The sequence below is a fragment of the Aquarana catesbeiana genome, linkage group LG05 (genome assembly GCF_042186555.1).
Source record: "Aquarana catesbeiana isolate 2022-GZ linkage group LG05, ASM4218655v1, whole genome shotgun sequence".
Taxonomy (NCBI): Eukaryota; Metazoa; Chordata; class Amphibia; order Anura; family Ranidae; genus Aquarana; species Aquarana catesbeiana.
In genome coordinates this window covers 616870998-616896203 of record NC_133328.1, presented here as the reverse complement: position 1 = coordinate 616896203, position 25206 = coordinate 616870998, and the positions used below count along the sequence as shown (strand labels likewise).

At 43.3% G+C, this 25206-nt stretch overlaps 1 protein-coding gene across 2 annotated transcripts in view; it reads left to right on the top strand.

Annotated features, from left to right (window-relative positions):
- Positions 1 to 228: 228 nt before the first annotated feature.
- The window catches only part of OC90 (otoconin 90), a 151457-nt gene continuing 126479 nt past the window's right edge, over positions 229 to 25206 (top strand). For both annotated transcript variants that reach the window (XM_073632265.1, XM_073632264.1), the window contains exons 1-3: positions 229 to 353; positions 1489 to 1541; positions 21567 to 21641. In XM_073632265.1, coding sequence (XP_073488366.1) covers positions 1496 to 1541; positions 21567 to 21641 — 121 coding nt within the window. In that variant the 5' untranslated portion in view covers positions 229 to 353; positions 1489 to 1495. The remainder of the gene's footprint in view (positions 354 to 1488; positions 1542 to 21566; positions 21642 to 25206) is intronic.

Below are 25206 nucleotides of genomic sequence, written 5' to 3'. Positions count from 1 at the left end.
GTTACCTGACCACCTCATTAACCTCTCCGCAGCTTTCACATAGAGCCCCTGTAGCAGGTGGAGAACAATAGCACAATTGTTATTTAATTAGTAGCTAAGTATCCAGTCAGACTGGAGAGCAATGAACGGTATTCACAATAGAACCCTTTAATATAGAAGGTCTAGATATATTATTAAGAGCATATTGACCTTCAGGTATTTTGTGAAAGGATTACTTTATGAATGTTGAACCGAGTTAAAAGAGATGGTCACATGGGTCCGGTACACAACAAAGTTGATATAAGCCACTACATCCTGTGCTGTTTAAAAGACACTTGCCCTCCAACTTAAGGCTCTTGGGTAAAATTTTAAAGGTAAGACATTTCACCATTTTTATTATAGACATTAATACATATTATTTTTTATGATAGACACGAATACATATTTTATTTGCTATTGTTAAAAAATAGTGCATCATAAACAATTATACAATTAGAGAAAAACAATTTTTAAAAAATATTTATACAATTTTTCCCTTTTTTATTTGTTATATCCAGTGTACTGAGACAACCTAAAATGTATCCAGAGTAAATATTATTTCAGGGCCTTAATTTTAATTTTTATTTTTTTTAACAAAACATATATATGTTTTAATTTAAACATTTAATTTAGGGTACATACAAGTGCACAGATTGTATTTTATCATCATTTTAAAAAAATAGATGCACAACTATTATTATTATTATTGCTATTATGTTTCTAATAGGCTTTGTTTTGTAGAGAAGAATACAGAAAACCTTGTTTTAGTTTTTCCTCAAAAATTTGTCTTTAAATAAATTATTATTATGTTTTTTTTAAAGGGCTTTAAATTCATTTTGTAGGAAAAAAAAATACAGAAAACATATTTACATTTTTTTTCAAAAATGCCTTCAAATAAAACAAATAACACAATATTTAACTATAGTTTTTAAAAGTGTGCATAGTTTTAAGTTCACTACCTGTTTTTTTAAGAAATGGGTGTTAAAAAAAAAAAAAAAAAAAAAAAAATATATATATATATATATATATATATATATATATATATATATATATATATATATATATATATATATATATATCACAAATACAGCTTTTATTTTATAAATATATATATATATATATATATATATATATACATATATATATAAAAAGAGAGAGAGAGAGATAGAGAGAGAGAAGAGAGAGAGAGAGAGAGAAATATATATATAGATAGATAGATAGATAGATAGATAGATAGATAGATAGATAGATAGATAGATAGATAGATAGATAGATAGATAGATAGATAGATAGATCTATATATAGCTATATAGAGAGATATATCTATATATATATATATCTCATAAATGTGCAATAGTAAAGTTGGTATATTACCCATAAAATTTGCAGAGAATGTTGCATTTGCACAATTTTTTCTAAACGAAAAATCTTTACTAACTAAATTATATATTATCATGTTTTGTTTGTTAGGCAGACAATGATTATTTTACATCTGATGAGTTTTTTGATGCTTTTGCAGTTTGGTAAGTTAAACTATATACTTTTATACTATGATAATATAGACCTGTACTTGCTCTAAGAAAATAGCGAACACCGTTCATAATTATATTTACTGTTCTAATAACAGTAAAATAGTTCTGTTATTTCAAAACATTCTGTGATTGTTTTATTAAAATATTACCTTTAGAGACATTTTGATTTTGTAGTAGTTAAAATAGCATTACACACAGAAAATTTTTGGCTCCATTCACACCCAAGCATAGTGCAGCGACAGCTGCTGCGCCGCCTTTTTTTTTTTTTAAAGCTTTTTTGTGTTTTTTTTATTGTGGCACGTTTTTGGAGCAGCACCATTAATTTTAATGGGCCTCACTCCGCTACAAAGGCGCTCCAAAGAAGCTCCAAAGAAGCTCTTGTAGCAAATTTTGGCACAGTGCCAGGAGTCATTTGGCGGTGCGATTTTTGCAGCGACTTTATTGTGTTTTGTCGCCCGACAATCTGCTAAATCGCACTGCGTTTGGAGTGCTACTAAGAAATAATGGCATTGCAAATGCGCCCGGTGTTTTGTCGCAATTGTGGCTACTCTGCCCGCGATTCCAGTACGCTCAGGTGTGAACGGAGCCTGTTTTTACACTTCTCATTCATTTGGTGAGCAATAACAATGTCTTCTTGATAAGGACAATGACCGTTGGTATCATGTGAAGGCATCTTGTCTGGCCTTTTTGAGCTTCAGTAAGGGTCATTTTGCAATTTTTATTGTACTACATTTTACTTTCACCTTTGTAAACTTCTTGTTGAAAAGCATTTGTTCTCCACTGAAGAATGGGGAAAAAAAAAGGTATAAAAAAAGTGTGTATAAAAAAAGTAAAAAAAAATATCATGTGATGTTTTATAATCGTACACTGGAGCTTGGTTGGACTTTTATGAGTGACCACAATGGACAGTTCATTTTTTTTCTAGAAAGAAACATAAATGCATATTGAAGAATTACTAATATAGGTCTGTGATAGAGTAAAGTTTGTCATCCTAAAATGTTTAGCGTCCTGGAACATTGTTGGTGAACTATAGTCTTTTTACAGCTTTTAGATATATAGTTTTTGAGTATAGATGGTTATTGTTCAGGTACCTCGGGGGCAGCCATATTTGTCCATTACATATGAAGACTCGACTTCCTTCTTAAAACTACGGCACAGTGATTGTACTTTACACCTCTTTTTCGGTGCTTATCTATGGTTATCTATGGTTCAGATCAGACCTGGTTGAAAACAACTCTCTGTAAGGCCACAGTCACACTTGTGCGACTTGTCATGCAACTTTGGACATCAAAGCCACAGGACAAGTCGTACCCCATGTTTTCCAATAATAACCATTTATACACACTATATTGTCAAAAGTATTGGGACACCTGCCTCTACACGCACATGAACTTTAATGACATCCCAGTCTTAGTCTGTAGGGTTCAATATTGCGTTGGCCCACCCTTTGCCGCTATAACAGCTTCAACTCTTCTGGGAAGGCTGTCCACAAGGTTTAGGAGTGTGTCTATGGGAATGTTTGACCATTCTTCCAGAAGCGCATTTGTGAGGTCAGGCACTGATGTTGGATGAGAAGGCCTGGCTCGCAGTCTCTGCTCCTCTAATTCATCTCAAAGGTGTTCTATCGGGTTGAGGTCAGAACTCTGTGCAGGCCAGTCAAGTTCCTCCAACCCCAACTCGCAGCCCTAAAATAGTCTGAAATTTACAGACTGTCCGTAAATTAATGGACAGTTGGCAACACTGGGCTGATAGTTGGGCAGTAGCAGCTCAAAGGGACCCCAGGGCAGGCGGCCTACAGGGAAATTTCCCGCTATCCCAGTAGGCTAGTTCGGTCCTGGGTTGAGGTCAAGACTCTGTGCAGGCCAGTCAAGTTCCTCCACCCCAAACTCACTTATCCATGTCTTTGGACCTGATAGAACACCTTTGGGATGAAATAGAGCAGAGACTGCGAGCCAGGCCTTCTCGTCCAACATCAGTGCCTGACCTCACAAATGCGCTACTTGAAGAATGGTCAAACATTCCCATAGACACACTCCTAAACCTTGTGGACAACCTTCCCAGAAAAGTTGAAGCTGTTATATCTGCAAAGGGTGGGCCAACTCAATATTGAACCCTACAAACTAAGACTGGGATGCCATTAAAGTTCATGTGCGTGTAAAGGCAGGTGTCCCAATACTTTTGACAATATAGTGTAGGTGCGACCTAAAGTTTTAGCAACTTCAAAGCAGTTCATGCACTACTTTGGTCCGACTTTCATGCAACTTGTGGGCCATAGACTTCAAAAGTTGCATGAAAGACGTACCTGAATGTTATACAGTTGTACAACAGTTGTCCATTATCACTGGTCAAAGTTGTATCCGACTCGCACCCATCCATAGTTGCGTCAAAGTTGTGACAAAGTTGCATCAATGTGCCGACAAAATTGCACCAAAGTTGCACTCCAAAGTCGGCGCAACTTTGGAGTTGTACAAGTGTGAATGGAGCCTAATGCTGCGTACACACGATCGGACTTTACGCCAAGAAAACTGTGGATTTTTGTTCGAAGGTTGTTGGCTCAAACTTGTCTTGCATACACACGGTCACACAAATGTTGGCCAACAATTCCGAGCGTGGAAACGCGGTGACGTACAAGACAAACGATGAGCCGAGAAAAAGAAGTTCAATAGCCAGTGCGGCTCCTTCTGCTTGATTCCGAGCATGCGTGAACTTTTGTGCGACTGACTTGTGTACACACGATCTGACTTTCCAACAAAAAAGTTTTGTTGGCGGAAAATTTGAGAACCTGCTAAGAAACATTTGTTGTCAGAAATTCCGACAGCAAATGTTCGATGGAGCATACACACGGTCGGACTTTCCGACAACAGGCTCACATCTAACTTTTCCCGTCAGAAAATCCAACCATGTGTACGCAGCATAAGGCTAACTGAGCTAATCTCAGCTGTCATCAAGCAACAATGCAAATCAGATTCCTTCTTATACATATGACCACTAGAGGCAGTGTTTAGAAATGTGTACATGAAATATAATTTTCAAAATATGAAATATGAGTCATGTAAAACATTATTTTGGGTAAATGTTACAGAAATAACACAAAATGTGCTCTTACTGAGAATTTACTATAGTTTGTTGGTGGGAAATGAATAGTTCTTGGAGTCCTTCAAATTTCTTTTTAACTGTGCTGTCCTAGTTTTGTGTGTGGGATAGAGTGTTATGAAATATCTACACTCAGGAGGTACCGTCCCCAATACGATAAATACTAGAATCCAAAAATGTGTTGGACTTTAAATGTACCTCCTTGGGTGTAATATACTCATAACTTATATAAAAATATAACAATTTTATTAAAGATATAACAAGTATTAAAAAATACTCTTAATAATAAATCCACAATTTAGCCAAACACAATGATGTTTCTTCTGGCCTTGGGATCCGATTAGTTGGTTGACGTGTTTCACGGGCAAACCCGCTTCATCAGGGCTTCCTATTCAGAAATACTGTGATCATATACAAGAATAGGTATGAAACATTGATCACTGAGTTGCATATTACATAGCATATTATATTGTATCTTATATGTACATTATTGACTAAATACAACATGCAACATGCACCATGAATGTAAAAACCCATCCTTCCTTTTTACATTCATGGTGGATATGATATGTTTGCATGTTATGATTCTGAATATGATCTGAAGCCCTGATGAAGTGGGTTTGCCCGCGAAATGCGTCAGCAAACTAACCAGATCCCAAGGCCAGGATAAACATCACTGTGGTTGGCTAAATTGTGGATTTGTTTTTAAGAATTTTTTTTTTTAATATTTATGATATCTTTAATAAAATTGTTATATTTTTATATATGTTATGAGTCTGTGTCTATTACACCCAAGAAGGTACATTTAAAGTGTCGCACACTTTTGGGTGCTAGTATTTTTCACTGTGCTAGTGTATGTCAAATTCCAGTTTTGTTGAGAATACTATCCTAGTGTGCTTCTCTTTGGTAGATACTGATAAAGATCATTCAAGTGCCCTTTTGTGAGAACAACTAACTTCATCTGCAGCTTATCTTTTTCCCCATTATTTACCTATCATGCTTTTTTCTGAACTATGTCACTGTGTGGAGGCAGCCATTTCTCAAGCCAGAACTGCCCCCCACCCCCTTCCTGATGACTGGTGCTCTGATGGCTGGTGGGGTAAAAATCAAGAAGCAGCAGGAGGGATACACAGAATGAATGGCTGTATGGACTGAACTCTATTTACTATTAGGTGACTTCTGAAGGCAATTGGTTCCACTACATAGTAGGTGAGATTGAAAAAAGACACAAGTCCATCAAGTCCAACCTATGTGTGTGATTATAAGTCAATATTTCCTTGTATATCCCTGTATGTTTTGGTCGTTCAGGTGCTTATCTAATAGTTTTTTAAAACTATTAATGCTCCCTATTGTGCGGTCACCAGTACGGTATTTGTAAATTGAAATCATATCCCCTCTCAAGGGTTTCTTCTCTAGAGAGAATAAGTTCAGTGCTCACAACCTTTCCTCATAACTAAGATCCTCCAGACCCTTTATTAGCTTTGTTGCCCTTCTTTGCACTCGCTCCATTTCCAGTACATCCTTCCTGAGGACTGGTGCCCAGAACTGGACAGCATGCTCCAGGTGAGGCTGGACCAGAGTCTTGTAGAGCGGGAGAATTATCACTTTATCCCTGTAGTTAATCCCTTTTTTAATGCATGCCAATATTCTGTTTGCTTTGTTAGCAGCAGCTTGGCATTGCATGCCATTGCTGAGCCTATCATCTACTAGGACCCCCAGGTCCTTTTCCATCCTAGATTCCCCCAGAGGTTCTCCCCCCAGTGTATAGATTGCATTCATATTTTAGCCACCCAAATGCATTATTTTACATTTTTCTACATTAAACCTCATTTGCCATGTAGTTGCCCACCCCATTAATTTGTTCAGATCTTCTTGCAAGGTTTCCACATCCATCGGAGAAGTTATTGCCCTTTTTAGCTTAGTATCATCCGCAAATACAGAGATTGTACTGTTTACCCCATCCTCTAGGTTGTTTATGAATAAATTACCGTATTTATCGGCGTATAACACGCACCGGCGTATAACACGCACCCCAATTTAGGAGGGAATTTTAAGGAAAAAAAAACTTTTAGGAGGGAAGTTGAAGGGAAAAAAACTTACATTTAAATTCCCATCATTGCAGCCTTCTCAGTGCAGCCTTCCCCAGTGCAGCTTTGTCAGTGCAGCCTTGTCAGTGCAGTCTTCCCCAGCGCAGCCTTGTCAGTGCAGCCTTCCCCAGTGCAACCTTGTCAGTGCAGCCATGTCAGTGCAGCCTTCCCCAGTGCAGCCTTGCCCAGTGCAGCCTTGCCCAGTGCAGCCTTGCCCAGTGCAGCCTTCCCCAGTGCAGCCTTCCCCAGTGCAGCCTTGCCCAGTGCAGCCTTGCCCAGTGCAGCCTTCCCCAGTGCAGCCTTGCCCCAGTGCAGCCTTCGATCCCTGTCCCTGCCATCCTGGGCTTCAAAAATCGCGGACCGCGATTTGAAAATGGCGCCGCTGGCGCCGAAATACACAGAGCCGGTCCTCGGCTCTTTCCGGCGGCTCTCGTTCACTTTCGGCTCCACTCGTAGTCCCGAGCGGAGCTATCCGAACCTAGCCGAGTAGGTTCGGATAGCTCCGCTCGGGACTACGAGTGGAGCCGAAAGTGAACTAGAGCCGCCGGAAAGAGCCAAGGACTGGCTCTGTGTATTTCGGCGCCGGCGGCGCCATTTTCAAATCGCGGTCCGCGATTTTGAAGTTGTAACAGCTCCGGATCGCAGGGAATCAGCGTATAACACGCACCTGCGACTTTCCCCTGATTTTAAGGGGAAAAAAGTGCGTGTTATACGCCGATAAATACGGTAAATAGGGTTGGTCCCAACACAGAACCGTGTGGGACCCCACTACCCACCCCTGACCATTCCGAGTACTCCCCATTTATTACCACCCTTTGAACTCGCCCTTGTAGCCAGTTTTCAATCCATGTACTCACCCTATGGTCCATGCCAACGCACCTTATTTTGTACAGTAAATGTTTATGGGGAACTGTGTCAGATGCTTTTGCAAAATCCAGATACACCATGTCTACGGGCCTTCCTTTATCTAGATGGCAACTCACCTCCTCACAGAAGGTTAATAGATTGGTTTGGCAAGAACGATTCTTCATGAATCCATGCTGATTACTGCTAATAATACTGTTCTTATTACTTAAATCTTGCTATATAGTCCCTTATCATCCCCTCCAAGAGCTTGCATACTATTGATGTTAGGCTAACTGGTCTGTAACTGGTCTGTAATTCCCAGGGAAGTATTTGGGCCCTTTTTAAATATTGGTGCTACAATGGCTTTTCTACAATCCACTGGTACCATTCCAGTCAGTAGACTGTCAGTGCAAGCCACCCGATCCCGGTGATTTATTATGTTAAGTTTCCCAAGTCTAATTCTAATTCTGTCCTCTGTTAGCCATGAGGGTGCTTCCTGTGTTGTGTCATGAGGATAAGCACTGCAGTTTTGGTTACTAAAGCCCCCCGATTCACTCGTGAAGGCTGAGGAGGAGAATAAATTTAATATCTTTGTCATCTCCCCATCCTTTGTAACCAGATGTCCCTCCTCATTCTTTATGGGGCCAATATGGTCTGTCCTCCCTTTTTTGTTGTTTACATACTTAAAGAATTTCCTTTTTTTTCTTTTGCTCTCCCCTGCTAGGTGTCTTTCGTGTTCTATCTTAGCCACCCTAATTGCACCCTTACATTTCTACATGCATTGTTTCTAAAGTCTGAATGCTGATCATGTTTCCTCAACCTTGTATTTTTTGAAGGCTTTCTACTTTGCTTTTATATGCATTTTTACATTGGACTTAAGTCATACAGGACTTTTGTTCACTCTTTTAAATGTATTACCCAATGGGATGCATTGGCTAATGCCCTTATTTAATATGCTGTTAAAGCGAACCCATCTCTCCTCCGTGTTCTTTGTTCCTAAGATTTTATCCCAATTTATGCCTTCTAGCAAGGTTTGTAGTTTAGGGAAGTTAGCTCTTTTGAAATTTAGTGTCTTTGTATTCCCCTTATGTTTCCTATTTGTGTGATTTACAGTGGGGACGGAAAGTATTCAGACCCCCTTAAATTTTTCACTCTTTGTTATATTGCAGCCATTTGCTAAAATCATTTAAGTTCATTTTTTTCCTCATTAATGTACACACAGCACCCCATATTGACAGAAAAACACAGAATTGTTGACATTTTTGCAGATTTATTAAAAAAGAAAAACTGAACTATCACATGGTCCTAAGTATTCAGACCCTTTGCTGTGACACTCATATATTTAACTCAGGTCCTGTCCATTTTTTCTGATCATCCTTGAGATGGTTCTACACCTTCATTTGAGTCCAGCTGTGTTTGATTATACTGATTGGACTTGATTAGGAAAGCTACACACCTGTCTATATAAGAACTTACAGCTCACAGTGCATGTCAGAGCAAATGAGAATCATGAGGTCAAAGGAACTGCCTGAAGAGCTCAGAGACAGAATTGTGGCAAGGCACAGATCTGGCCAAGGTTACAAAAAAATTTCTGCTGCACTTAAGATTCCTAAGAGCACAGTGGCCTCCATAATCCTTAAATGGAAGACGTTTGGGACAACCAGAACCCTTCCTAGAGCTGGTCGTCCAGCCAAACTGTGCTGTCGGGGGAGAAGAACCTTGGTGAGAGAGATAAAGAAGAACCCAAAGATCACTGTGACTGAGCTCCAGAGATGCAGTCGGGAGATGGGAGAAAGTTGTAGAAAGTCAACCATCACTGCAGCCCTCCACCAGTCGGGGCTTTATGGCAGAGTGGCCCGACGAAAGCCTCTCCTCAGTGCAAGACACATGAAAGCCCGCATGGAGTTTGCTAAAAAACACCCGAAGGACTCCAAGATGGTGAGAAATAAGATTCTCTGGTCTGATGAGACCAAGATAGAACTTTTTGACCTTAACTCTAAGCGGTATGTGTGGAGAAAACCAGGCACTGCTCATCACCTGTCCAATACAGTCCCAACAGTGAAGCATGGTGGTGGCAGCATCATGCTGTGGGGGTGTTTTTCAGCTGCAGGGACAGGACGACTGGTTGCAATCGAGGGGGAGATGAATGCGGCCAAGTTCAGGGATATCCTGGACAAAAACCTTCTCCAGAGTGCTCAGGACCTCAGACTGGGCCAACAAGACAATGAGCACACAGCTAAAATAATGAAGGAGTGGCTTCACAACAACTCTGTGACTGTTCTTGAATGGCCCAGCCAGAGCCCTGACTTAAACCCAATTGAGCATCTCTGAAGAGACCTACAAATGGCTGTCCACCAACGTTTACCATCCAACCTGACAGAACTGGAGAGGATCTGCAAGGAGAAATGGCAGAGGATCCCCAAATCCAGGTGTGAAAAACTTGTTGCATCTCTCCCAAGAAGACTCATGGCTGTATTAGATCAAATGGGTGCTTCTACTAAATACTGAGCAAAGGGTATGAATACTTAGGACCATGTGATATTTCAGTTTTTCTTTTTTAATAAATCTGCAAAAATGTCAACAATTCTGTGTTTTTCTGTCAATATGGGGTGCTGTGTGTACATTAATGAGGAAAAAAATGAACTTAAATGATTTTAGCAAATGTCTGCAATATAACAAAGAGTGAAAAATTTAAGGGGTTCTGAATACTTTCCGTCCCCACTGTATACTGAAGCCAATTGACCTGCGTTCACTGTTTCATATATTGCCCCTTATTTCCACATCCGTGATCAGGTCTGTATTGTCAGTAATCAGTAGATCTAGTAACGCTCTATTTCTAGTTGGTGCGTCCACCATCTGACCCATGAAATTGTCCTGCAAGACATTTAGGAACTGGTGAGCCTTAGACAAATGTGTGGTTCCCTCCGCCCAGTTTATGTCTGGACAATTAAAAGCCCCCATTATGATGACACTTCCCATCCTTGCTGCTAATCCAAATTGTGATAGGAGGTCCACCTCCCCCTCCTCCCTCACGTTAGAGGGCCTATAGCATACTCCCAGTATTATTTCCCCCTTAGCTTCATCCCTTTGGAGCTCTACCCATAAGGATTCCACCTCCTCTCTAGCTCCCTTAGTGATGTCATCTCTCACATTCACTTGTACATTATTCTTGATATATAGACATACCCCTCCCCCTTGTTTTACCCTCTCTATCCCTGCGATAAAGGGTATACCCTTGAATGTTTGCCAGTCAATCATGAGAGCTGTTGAACCAGAAAATCCAAATCCAAATTCCCACAAAATCCAAATCCTCCCCGTACAACAGTATCTCTAGTTCACCCATCTTGTCCGCCAGGCTCCTGGCATTGGTGAACATGCCACGTAGTGAAGCCCACAAGCACTATCTTCTGGATTACAGTGCAGCTGAGCGACCAGCATGCACCGCCCATTCTCGCGCATGCGCAGTATGTACGGCTCGCAGCGGCGTACACTTCTGACATTGCCATCACAACGGGCGCCGTCGTCGGAAGTGCCCGCCCCGTTGTGATGGCAACAAAGATAAACGTCACCCGTCATCGCGTCACTTCCGGTTTCGGAATATCATGATAACGAGCGACGCCCATCTACACTGACTCCTGGGAACTATGACACATAACTCCCAGGAGACTGTGTGCTGCCAGATATGACGGACATATCCGCGGGTGGCAGAGACAGGAAGCTCAATTGGAAACTGGAATATCCAGGTAACCTTTCAGAAAAAAATAAAAATAAATTCCATTGCACAATGATTATGCTGCAAGAATGCTTTTAATGATAAGTTAGAAATTTGTGTGGAACTCCGCTTTAAGCATTTGTGATTGTTACAGGTCAGGGAGATGCTTGCATATAGTTTTATTTTCATTCGCTCTGTGACAGTACCCCCTGATGGCAGACCCACCACCCAGCAAGATATACTCACCCATCCATGCTCTCTTGTTGCCTCCTGTCCCCCCCCCCACCCCATATGCCATGGGATGATGCGGGGAGCAGTGATATCATCTACCCAGGTTAATTTAAGATGGCCATACACTAATAGAATTTTGTTTTGTTTTTTCATTTTAGGAGAGTTTGTTCAATTTTGTAATGTTAGAAAAACGTTATCAGTCACAATAATGAAAACAGTTGTAACAGCAGGATGGAATTTTTTTCTCTAAAGAATGACTATCTAACAGTGAATGTGGTTTAGGTTTGGGAAAATCCTTTGTTCAAAATCAAAATGTTAAAAGCAGATGAAATTTCAAAGTACTTTGCAACGATGTTTGTCAATTCATTGAATGTACTGAGAATTTTCATTAGAAATGTTGGTACAGATATTCGTTTGTTTGAAAATCTACCAGTAAATGGCCAACTTAAGACACTCCTTGTCACGTTCTCACGTACCTTGTCTGACTCGCGGCCCCTGATAGAGCAGACAGGGGACCTGTCTGAAGGGGACCTGAGTGCAGAATGGTATGAGTGCCTGGCAGGTTTGTTGTCAGAGGTGCTGCTACGGAATTCCTGATGCCACAGAGCTGAAGACCAGTCAGAACAGCAGGCAGCTGTGGAGCTGGATCAGTGGATATCAGCGGGTTAGCCCTGAGGGATGTGGAGCACAGACAGGCACACACAGGTTTGAGAAGCCAAAACAGGTGCAGAGGCCATGACAGGTCGGAGTACAGGCTAGGTCGGCAACAGGCGGTCAGCATGGTAACAAAAGGAGCAGGCAGGATCAAAGTCAAGGACAAGCCGGGGTTGGGTGCAGGCAGAAGGCAGGAAGAGTCAAAGGCAACCCGGGTCAACACTGGAACAGATCTCTGAGCAGGTTACAGGTAGCAGGGGTCACAGGAACCTGCAAATCAGACAGCACTGGCTCTGTTTACAAGCCCTGTTTAAATCGTTCATCTGGCGCCAAGACTCGCACGCTCGCAAACGTGCACCAGCAGCAGGATTCCTCCTACAGAGTGTAGCAATAACTCTCGGTGGAGCTGCTGGTTTAAAGTGGGCTGTTACCTTCACTCTTGATACCTCTGTTTCACCGGCACCGGGTCTAGGGTCCCGTTGAGTTTACCTCTGGACGACGTAGACACCAACACCTGAGTAGATTTTTCCAATGCTTTATTGAACAAACCATAAGGTAGGTAGCAGCAAAGAGGCAGAAGGAGAGTTACAGGGAAGCTCAAATACCTTTCCTTAGTATGCTTTAGGACATACTCTGGAACTTTAACACTTGCGGTTGAATGGTTGAATGCACTCCCCTTGTGGGATTCAATCTTTGCCCGCCTGGATAGGCCTCTCTCACTTGCCTAGCAGCCAGCATGTAGCACGAACAAAAGTCTCTGCCACAGACTTGTTTGGAATAAAACCCGTACGATCCTCTGCCACAGGATGTAATGGTTTGAAATGAATTTCAGACACAGTACTTGAACCTTTAAGCCAACCCGGCAGTACTATGCAGTAAGATTACTTCAGGATACGTCCTCCAACCCAGTCACCAGGCCCCTCTCCAGACCAGCACTCTGCATGATCCTTCCATGACGGGTCCTCCCCTGGGATCTCCTCAGTTGTCCAGCTTCTTCACTCAGGATAGACAGCTCAGGACCATTCCTCGGCTGCTGTGGTAGGCCCCAGACAGGCTTCTGGGCCCACCCACATGCCGCAGCGGCGCGGGCCTCCGGAACAGAGGACCACGAAGTGGTACTCTTAACGCATACCTGTCGGCCAGGAGGGCCAGCAGGTGGCTGAAAATGAACCCCTGAACTTGGCGTCTGTCCCATAAATACCCTCTCCCAGAATTTAACTCGGAGGACCACCTCCACCGAGTTGTCTCCGGGACAGAGGAGCACTCATTCGCTTCAACACGTTGCTTTTCCAACACCAGCCGATGGTGACAATGACACCCACCGGCACAGTGTGGAACTACACGCAACTCAGCCAAGCTGGAACAGAGGCAAATCCAACTTCCTCTAAAAAGTAACCAACAAGATTTACCTATCAGCGGTAGATTGAAAAATCTACCAGCGCTACAAGAGCATTTCCTGACACTCCTGCAGCACAAAGGAGCACAAATGAATGAGTATACCATGCTGAGGGGTAGAGCTGTTCGGAGGCACTATCACTCTGCCCCGTCAGTGTCTCTTTAAGGGGTAGTTGGTAGGGTAAAAGCAGCCTCAGCCCAGCCTTGACGCATTCAGACCTCCCTGTGGAAACTTTTTGGGGCGTGGCCCAGATGGAGCTGGGCTGATGTGTGGAATTCGGGACTTTCTCTCCTCGATACAACTGAACTACACTGTATCTGAGCACCACAAACTGAAAACACTACTTAATACATTTTTACATACATACATACACACACAATATTCCAGTGTGGTTGTACAGTGAGTCTGATTAGTGCAGATCAGACTGGGGTTCTTGGTCACGCTGTGCCCCTAATAGACACAGGGATACTTACACATAGGAGGGGCCGGGGGAGCTGGACAAGGAGATTCCAGTGCTCTCCAAAGTAAGCAGGGTTCCACAAGCCCCTCGCTCAAAGTGACTCCCGTCACAGACCCCACGCCATTTAAAAAAAAAAAAAATTTGGCATGGGGTTCCCCTCAAAATCCATACCAGACTTGAAGGGCCTTGTATGGATGGGGGGGGACCCCACAGTTTTTTCCCCGATTTTTTTTTATTGCCAGCAATTCTTTTTTTACATTTGGCTGTCAGTGGGGAATGCCTGTGACAGCTGATGACTTATCGGTTGTTAAGGACGCGGCAGCCGGCTTCCGAGGCCGCTCCTTAACAACCAGCTATTTACAGTTTGTTATGGAGAAGAGAAAAATAAACGCAACACGCATGTAAAAATGCATCAAAAATGCAACACTTGTGGGTCCATTGAAGTCTATTACACGCAAAACGCAATCTGCTACGGGAAAAAAAAGTCACTGATTCTTTCCAAAAACACACCGGCTGAAAAACGTATAGGTGTGAACGTGTACCATAGGAAACAATGGTAAATGGACTGGAAAACACTCTAAAAACGCATAGATGTGAACCTAGTGTTAAACAGGCTGTAATTTAATATCAGTTTCACAGTGGGATTGGCTACATTATCTGCTATAATGGATACCTGTACTTTCACTATTTTATCTTATTTTTACATGGTAAAAAATGTAATCTACCGAATTGTAAACCCTATACACAGTTTTATTTTAGTTGCATTGTATTCTCCTTTTGTGTACATTTAAAAAAAAAAATCTGTATCTATTGATTGGCACTATACTGTCTTCTATTAAAAAGTCCATTTATTCAAATTAAAGTTTAAATTTAGGTACGGCAATTTGTACATAGTTACATTGTCCAGCTTGGACCAATGGAAGTATGTATGTGCCATACCTGTAGGGTCCCTGCGAAAGCCGGAAATTTAGCATATTAGGCACCGCTACTCCAGTGATGACCACTAGCTTCCCGGTCCTGTGCTGCCCTGCTGCTTACTCAACAAAGGAAACCGCTTGCTTGCTCAGCATGGGCATCATTCAGAGAGCACTTTGTAAAATTCTCAACGAATGCAAAGTGTTCTCTGATTGAACGACGCGGAGATCGTGATGTCACCGCCCCACCTCTCCACCTTGTCCAACCAGAGAATGCTTTGCATTCACTGAGGAAATGCAAAGTTATCTCTGAATGGTGCCTGTGCCAAGCGAAAGACCTTTTGTGTTCACAATGCAGTAGGGCAGTTACTCAGTACAGTTCCTGGAAGATGGTGGAGATCACTGGAGTAGGAGTACCTGCTACAGTAACCTCCAGCTTCCAGTGGGATCCCACAGGTATGGCACACACATACTTACTTTGGTCCAAGCTGGATAAATGTAACCATTGTGACAGTGCTAGACCCTGCCACTGTGAAAATGTAAGAGACAATTACACAGGATTCGCATTAAGGATTAATGTGAGGTTCCAGACTATAGTTTCTGAGCAGAGGAAGCTGTGATTTTGGCTTTTTCTGGATTCTGTAAACCTGGATAGTTCCTGGAGTATGAAGGTTCCAAAGTGTCTTGGGTGGAACGAAACCTTTAACCCCGTGTCCATATTTTACTGGAGCCTGTGTGAGTACACAGATGTGTAGGGGTGGTATATACTTAAGACTGAGGATAGCTCAGAGCTCCTAGTTTGGCAACAGCTTCCATATTGGAGACAGGAGGTCTCACTCAGGGGTCGGAGTTAGGAGGCAAAAGAAAGGAAGTAAGAGAGAGGGCCACCATCTAAGTGTAATTTGTTAATGAAAAATGAGGATACAATTAATTATTGCGTGTAAATGAAGATCAGCATGGCAAACAAGGACAGGTAGAGTCCTCCGTGGAACGGCCGTAGTTTACAGAGGTCAGCAGTGATGCAGCTAGTGTGTGCAGAGCTGTGCCAGGGAAACTGCTGGTTGGAGGGGGAGAACTGCTGTCAAGCTGTCTATCATATACCTGGTGAAGACTGGAATGTTGTGGAGGCCTCTCTTGCACCTCCCACCCAACACTCCTGAAGGTCAAGACCGAGAGTATAAGGGCAATGAGTGGCACGAGTGCCGTAGCAGCTAGCTGGTAATGTAGGTGGGTAGAGCTGGTAGTTGCAGTCCTCGAAACAGGATGCAGAAGCAGCTTGGCACCAGAGAGAGGGACGAAAACATAACCAGGAGATGAGCAGCAGTCAGCAGCAACCGGGCAGCGAGGAACCGAATCAGAAAGCAAAGCAAGTCCAGGAGGCAGGCCAAGGTCATTAATAGCTGGGTAACATGGTACAGAGTCAGCAGGCAGGTCAGGTCCAGTAAACAAGGTCACAGTAGTTAAGGGTAACAGAGCTAGAGCGAGAGCAGAAGTGAAGTTCAAAGGCGAGCTGGGTCATACAGCAAGTACAGCAGATCAGGTCTCTGGAACACAGGAACAAGCTGAAGATCATTCAGCAACTGTTTATAGTGATAGACCCATTTAAATAGGCCACTGGACGCCAAGTGCTAATTGGTATGTGCATGTGCTCTCAGAAACGAGGGAGATTTACTAAAACTGGTGCACTCAGAATCTGGTGCCAGGGCCGCCAATAGGGGGGTACCACCGGTCCTCCTGTAGGGGGCCCGGGCACACAGGGGGCACAGACAGCAGGAGGACTGGTGGAGCTGAGAACAAACGATGAGAGAACTGTGCGGCTCTCTGCAGCAATTGAAAGCCAGTTTTTCTCCCTTTCCCTCCCGCCAGCTTTTAGCTGCTGGGTGAGAGCCACACATAGCCGGATTTAGGGGGGTGCTGGGGTGGGCTATGCCCACCTAGATTTTAGCTTTGCCCCCAGGCAGTTTCTCTCTTGAATGATGTGCGTGGCCGGCGGCCGCTGAGTTCCTTCCATGCCCCTGCCCGCACTCAGGGTCGGGACAAGGAGACAGCAACCTGGAGACCGGAGCAGTGGGAGGAGAAGCGGCAGGTAGGAAATAGCCAGGAGGAGGTGCTCTGTGTCGTGCTCTCGCCCCGTGTCAGAAGGGCGCTGGTCTATGCAGCACACGGGACAGGGTCGCTCATAGATCGCATTGGACAGTACACATACACAGTTTGATTACTGCCTCCTATCCACATTTCCTGCTGCCAGGAGATGAGCAGCCATTGGAGGAGATGGGGGGCGGTAATCAAACTGTGTGTGTGTGTGTGTATAGTCCAATGCGATCTATGAGTAATCCTGTCTCATGTGCTGTACACCCTGTTCCAAATTATTATGCCGATGATATTTTTCTCATTTACCTAAATGTAAACAACAGTCAGCATAATTCTTATGTTATCAGCCATTATAATAAAAAACTTACAATGCAGGGTTCCAAATTATTACGCACAGTAAGTTTCAAAACACTTTATAGGTTGTAAAGAACTGAAAATTGTCATTTGTTGTGTTTGCAGCATATTTACTGAAATCAAAAGCTATTTCAATCAAACTTTGAACAACATTTCAACTTTTTAAACATTTTAACAGGTCACGTTACATTTTAACATAGGACCCCTTATTTGATAGCAGCTTCACAAGTCTTGCATCCATTGAACTTGTGAGTTTTTGGACACTTTCTGCTTGAGTTTGTTTGCAAGATGTCAGAATAGCCTCCCAGAGCTGCTGTTTGGATGTAAACTGCCTCCCGCCCTCATAGTTCTTTTGCTTGAGGATGCTTCAAAGGTTCTCAATAGGATTGAGGTCAGAGGAGGATGGAGGCCACGCCATGACTTTCTCTGCTTTTATCCCCATAGCAGCCATTGATGCAGAGGTATTCTTTGCAGCATGAGATGGTGCATTGTCATGCATGAAGATGATTTTATTACGGAAAGCATAGTTCCTCCTTCTGTACCAGGGAAGGAAGTGGTCAGTCAGGAACTCCACATACTTTACAGAGGTCATCTTTACACCTTCAGGGACCCTAAAGGGGCCGACCAGCTCTCTTCCCATGATTCCGGCCCAAATCATGACTCCACCACTGCCTTACTGACATCGCAGCCTTTTTGGAACAGGGTGACTGTCCACCAACCATCCACTACTCCATCCATCTGGACCATCCAGGGTTGCACGGCATTTATGAGTGAACAGGACTGTTTGGAAATTAGTCTTCATGTATTTTTCTGCCCAATGCAGCCGTTTCTGCTTGTGAGCATTGGTTAGTGGTGGCTGAATGGAAGGTTTATGCACAGTTGCAAGACTTTGGAGGACTCTACACCTTGATGTCCGTGGGACTCCAGAGGCACCAGCAGCTTCAAATATCTGTTTGCTGCTATGTAATGGTGTTTTAGCAGCTGCTCTCTTGATCCGATGCATGGATCTGGCAGAAATCTTCCTTAATGTGCCTTTATCTGCACGAAACCCGTCTGTGCTCTGAATCAGCCACAAATCTCTTAATAGTGCGATGATCATGCTTACGTTTTCGTGAAATATCTAATGTTTCCATACCTCGTCCAAGGCATTGAACTATTGGACTCTTTTCGGCAGCAGAGAGATCCTTTTTCTTCCCCATATTGCTTGAAAATGGTGCTCTGCTTAATAATGTGGAACACCCTCCTTTAGTAGTTTTTCCTTTAATTGGGCTCACCTGGCAATCTAATTATCACAGGTGTCCGAGATTGTTTTCAGTGATCAAAAGAGCCCTGAGACACAATGAAACTGAAAAACAAAATATTTAATCTTTGTGACACCGAAATAGAATTTGCATAATAATTTGGAACAGGATGTATAGATGAGCGCTGTTCTGACAGGAGGCGAGAGCACAACACAGCGCACCTCCTCCTGGCTTTGTAGTGGTTTTCCCCTGTAAGTTTGGGGAGGAGGGAATAAAAGTTTGTGCTTGGGATGTTTGTGGAGGATGGGTGGCTATCTGTGCAGGAAAGTGTAATGGGGATTTGGGGGAGGGGGGATATGTGCTAAGAGGGGGGTTTGAAAGGGGGGGGGGTTGAGCCAGAATGGAGTAATGTTTGTGCTGGGGGGGGGGATTTGGGTAGGGAGGAAGAATTTGTGCTGGGAAGGGTAATTTAGAGGGGGTTGTGCTAGGAGGAGGGATTTGTGGGAATTTGTCCTAGGAGGGAGATATGACACTGGCCTCACTAGGGTTGGTGTCACTTGGTGCGGCAAGACATGGTGTCTCCTGTTTCCTGAAAGTGCACCAAAGATGCTCTTTTGGTACGCTTTCAGAATATGCAGGAAAAAAACAAGCAGCCTAAAAGAAATCTATAGGACTGCGGCTATAGCTGTCGCCTTCAAATGCAGCCACTGTGCCTATCAATTGCAGCCACTGTGCACATCAAATGTAGCCACTGTGCCCATTAAATGCAGGCATGTCACCCTGATGGCTCCAGTCCAGCCCCGCATATCGATCATCTGCCCTGGCCAGTGTCAGAGTGGAGATTGAATTCGGTCAGACTGTCAGCGCTGTGCAGGGAAGTGTCAATGTGTGTGGAATGGAGGGGTGGGCGGCAAGATCTCAGAGAGGAGTGCAGTCTTGGGGGGGGGGGCGGCGCCCCCTATGTACAGCCCCCTTTACATTAAACAGCTTGTTGCACATTACAGAACCCCCTTTACATTACACACCTACTTTCCTAGCACATTACACAGCCCCTTGCACATTATACAGCCCCCTTTACATTACATAGCCTCCTGCACAATACACGGCCCCCTGCACAATACACAGCCTCCTGCACAATACACAGCCCCCTTTACATTACACAGGCCCCTGCACAATACACAGCCCCTTGCACAATACACAGCTCCCTGCTCAATACACAGCCCCCTGCAGCTATCCCCTCTCATTCACTTTAAACAACCTCTGTGTCAGGGCTGGCCCCAGCCCTTCCTTCTCTGAGCTGGCCGCTTTACATTATACAGTCTCAGCACATTACACAGCCCCCTGCACAATACACAGCCCCCTGCATATTACACAGCCCCCTGCATATTACACAGCCCCCTGCATATTACACAGCCCCCTGCACAATACACAGCCTCCTGCACAATACACAGCCCCCTGCAGCTATCCCCCCTCATTCACTTTAAACAACCTCTGTGTCAGGGCTGGCCTCAGCCCTTCCTTCTCTGAGCTGGCCGCTCAGCTGTCGGCTAAATGCCAGCTCCCATCTCTCTCCACAGTTACCCAGCTGTTGTTGATTCTGCTCCTCAGTCCTGCCTACTTAAAGCTGTCCAGCTCACTTGATCTCTGCCTTCGCCTTTGTCAACATCACAGAGACTTTCTCCTGCGTTCCTGTTGAAGACTTGCTCGGCTGACGTTCCTTCTGGCTCCTGATCCTGTTTGCTGTACTACTACGTTTATCTCTGGCTCTCTGACATTGGCTTGGCTGACTACCCGATCCGGTTACTGAACTCTGGCTTGTTTTGACTACGCTTACTCTGTTTACCTTATTATTATTATTATTAAACAAGTGTGATTTAACTATACTTCTGTCTCGGTCTGATTCATGGTTCCTAATACTCTGCAACTCTACCCCTTCCTACTTTAATTTGGCACGCAGAGTGGGAGACACAGCAGAGCTGAATAGAGGGCGGGAGTTGCTGGAGATTAATTTTTCATATTAACAAGCTGGTGATTGGTTGCTAGGACCACCTAGTAACCAATCACCCACGGGTAATTTGGAAAGTTAACTCCGGCAGCTCGTTTTATTCAGCTCTGATGTGTCTCCCGCTGTGTGTGTTAGTGACAGCGGTGGAGGCAATCCAGCGGCCGGCCCTGGGTGTCACCCTTTTGGCGGGTGTCACTTGGGTGCAGTCCGTATCCCCTGCACCCCTATAGCGACACCACTAGGATTCAAGAAAGAAGATTTGTGCTGGGAGGGGAGATGGGGAGGATTTTGTGCCAGGAAGGGGTGGGGTAATTTGGGCTAATAGGAGGGATTGGGGAGGGGGGATTTGTGATGGCAGGGGGTATTTGGGGGAGAATATTTGTGCTAGGATAGAAAGGAAAGTTTGAGAAGAATAGGGATGTGTGCTAGATTGGGTGATTTTTTTGGAGTGAGGGAGATTTGTGCTAGGAGGGAGAATTGGGGTGGCATTTGAGGTGGGTGGCGGTGGGATGGGGGGGGCGCAAATATTTGTGCTGGGAGGGGGGGGGGATTTATGTATGATGGAATGTTTGTGTCCACATCCATGATTTTCATGTATTTTTTGGTGAATATATTGCTTTGATATTTTAGCCCAGGGGGGCCTGTCAGGTAAGCTTACAAGGCCATGTGATTTCTAACAGCGGCCCTGTCTGGTGCAGCTGTACATGGTAGCCAATCAGCTTCTAACTTCAGCTTGTTAAACTTTAGTAGTAAAACCGGGAAGATGATTGGTTTCTATGCAGATTTGCACCAGATCTTGAACGCTCCAGTTCTAGTAAATAACCCCCACAGTGTCCACCTTGACCCTCAATGCTTTCCTGGTGGTTTTGGGAGAGGACCCACAAGAGGACATGTTATATCTCCATTATCAATTTATGTTTCTTTTGCCCTAGGAACCACCCATGCACAAGAATCTGGACTATCTCCTGGTCTACCTGAACTTAACGACCTGCCGCTGGGAAATATTAGTAAGTAACATCATTCTTAGAGTGTGGAGCCAAAACCAAGGACTTAGAGTCCAGGCTCCATTTCATTTATGCTAGAGAATGTACATGAACACGTAACCAATCACTAAAAATAATTTCAGCTGCATGTATAAACATTGGGTCTTCCAACCTGGACTTTCACTACTCCAGTCTACCATACATTGACATGAAGAAAGTGTCAATGGGCACTCATCTGAGCACCGCTGTACCGAGGGACTTCCATAGTGAAGCCAACCTACTAAATGCAAATGAAATATTAGACATGTCCACTGCCGAAAAATTAGTTTGTTTTTGTTTCATTCTGGGTTTTTTTTGTTTTTTGGGTCATTTGTTATGATCGCAATTCGTAAATTCGATAACTCTTAAATTTGAAAAAATTTGTAAATTCAAAAAATTTCTGAAATGTGTACAAAAAATTCGAAATATTCGAAATTCGAAAATCCGAAAACCTGAAAATTCGAAAATCTGAAATAATTAACTCATTTGGAATTTCCTTTCAAATTTGCCTGTTAGTGATCGTAAGGAATAAGAATTTAAAGTTACAAATTATCAAAAATAACGAATGCTGCATTTAAACGAATGGAACGGAACAAATTAATAATAATAAATAACAATAATAATAAAAACTTATTATTATTATTATTTATTATTAACTTGTTCCATTCCAACTGTTTAGATGCGGCATTCATTATTTCGGATAATTAGTAACTTTGGATAAATTCTTATTCGTTACGTTCACTAACAGCCAAATTTGAAAGGAAATTCCAATACCTATAATTTAATAGTTAGCAATAGTTAAGTTATTATTAATTAGTTATCATTTCAGATTTTCTAATTTTTCGGGTTTTCAGATTTTCTAATTTCCGAATTTACAATTTTTTTGGAATTTACGAATTTTCGAATATTCGAATTTACAAATATTTGGAAAAGTTTGTTAAACAGGTTTTCGCTAATTCGAATATTTCCAAATTAACTAATTTGTCGAAATTAGTAAAAAAAAATGAATTTGGAACAAAACGAACTGCACATGTCTATGAAATATTACTTGGCATTTCTTAACTGAGCCTTCCCCTTCCCACGGATCCCCACCTATTGTGTTATCTGTGTCAGGATTGCTGCACCACCACTTCATACATTTTGAGGAAATGTGAGACACACCCTCGTCTAATAAGAGGAAAGGCTGAATTCCATGGCAGTTTTTAAATAGATACGTTGATCCAGCTTTGACCAATGTAAGTATGTATGTGCCACACCTGTGGGATCCCTGTAGAAACTGCAAATCACTTTAACCGGTTAAGGACCGCCCTATAGCAGTGATTCTGCACTTCTACCTTCAGGGGGCGTGTTCGAGCTGCCAGCGGACCGCTTCTGTTGTGATTTCTCAGCCGAGCACTGGATGTCAGCCGGCACCCGCCGATCGTCGGGCAGGGACACAGGTCGGAGCTCTGAAACAAGACAAAACTGGGGGGAAGGGATGGATTTTGTTTTTCCTTCAAAGCAGGGAATACAATCCATCTCTTCCCCTAGTAAAAGCACCTAACACACATTACACAAACACTGGCTAGGCACACAGTTAACCCTTTGATCGCCCTAGATGTTTAGTCCCTTCCCAGCCAGTGTCATTAGTACAGTGACAGTGCATATTTTTTAGCACTGATCTCTGTATTAGTATCACTGGTTCCCGCAAAGTGTCAGTTAGTGTTTGGCTGTCCGCCACAATATCACAGTCACTGATCGCCGCCATTACTAGTACAAAAAGAATAAATAAAAATTCCAGTACATATCTCATAGTTTGTAGACACTATAATGGGGTCAATTCACTAAGGGCTAAATAATGGCAAATAAAATCTGGTAAAACAACGCATGCGGTAAATCAGTTGTGACGGTTCAGCTCACTAAGACTTTATTGTTAAATAACGAATGCGAATGCGATATTTTTTAGATTATTCAGTAACTACCGCATTTTCTCATTCGTTAACCATTTCAGCCCTGGAAGATTTTACCCCCTTCCTGACCAGAGCACTTTTTACAATTTGGCACTGCGTTGCTTTAACTGGTAATTGCGCGGTCATGCGATGCTGCTCCCAAACACAATTTGCTTTCTTTTTTTCCCACAAATAGAGCTTTCTTTTGGTGATATTTGATCACCTCTGTGTTTTTTTTTTGTGCTATAAACAAAAAAACAGCGACAATTTTGAAAAAAAAAAAAAACTATATTTTTTTACTTTTTGCTATAATTAATATCCCCAAAAATGTTTTTAGAAAACAAATGTCTTTATCAGTTTAGGCCAATATATATTCTTAAACAAATTCTTTGTAAAAAAAAAAAATCGCAATAAGCGTATATTTATTGGTTTGCGCAAAAGTTATAGCGTCTGCAAACGATGGGAAAGATTTTGGCATTTCTATGGCATCTTTATTGTTTTTATTTTTTTTTCTACTAGTAATGCGGGCGATCTGTGATTTTTATCGGGATTGCAACATTGCGGCCACATCAGACACGTTTGACACATTTTTGGGACCATTAAAATGTATACAGCGATCAGTGCTATAAAAATGCACTGATTACAGTGTAACTGTCACTAGTAGGGAAGGGGTTAACACTAGGGGGCGATCAAGGGGTTAAATGTGTGTTCCCTCAGTGTGTTCTAACTGTATGGGGATAGGACTGAGTAAGAGAGGAGACATATCGTTGTTCCTATTTACAAGGAACAAATGACATGTCTCCTCTCCCCTGACAGCACAGGGATTTGTGTGTTTACACACACAAATTCCTGTGCTGGCGCTCGTGCACACGATTGAGCGTGGCAAGTGCGTATGGGTCCCCTCCAGCAGCACGTGCGCGCCCTCTGGCGGCTTTTAAAGGGCCGACTTACCCATACGGGATTTTGCACACCCGTGACACTTTGCCGACGTATATCGGCGTGAGCCGGTCGGCAAGTGGTTAATTTATTTCACAGGTCGGTGGTTAAGGGTTGTTTAAGGTCATTTTCTGTGGGCAGAGGATATGGGTATCATGGACTACCCGGGGAATCCAGTCACCCCATCCCGGATTAACATCTGGCTGTCACACACCACCTGGATATTCATGGAATAGTAGCCCTTACGATTCCTATAAATATGCTCCTTGTTGCTGGGTGGAAAGAGCGGGACATGGGTGCAATTTATAGCACCCATTACGTTGGGGATGGATGCCATGCCGTAGAAGCCACCTGTGGCACGGAATCCCTGCAGCACTCGTCCGAGGACACGTGAAAAGGATGCCCGAGACATGCCAACAACATCCCCAGCCACCATTTGATACTATGCCTTCCCAAGAAAATGTAGCACAGCCATCAATTTTGTCATGCCCAGGATCGCATGGTTCCTCTGAGTGGTGGTCCTGCAAGGGTTACCTGCAACTTAACTTGTCCAATCTTCTGCTATCCTGACAAATGATGCTGTTCAGGCAGAGTGGTGTGCCTCCTCCCCCCCCCCCGGGTTCAGTGTACTCTGCAGTCTTGTGTGTGTCAGAGCGAGGCATAGGGCAGAGATGGTGGCTGCCATG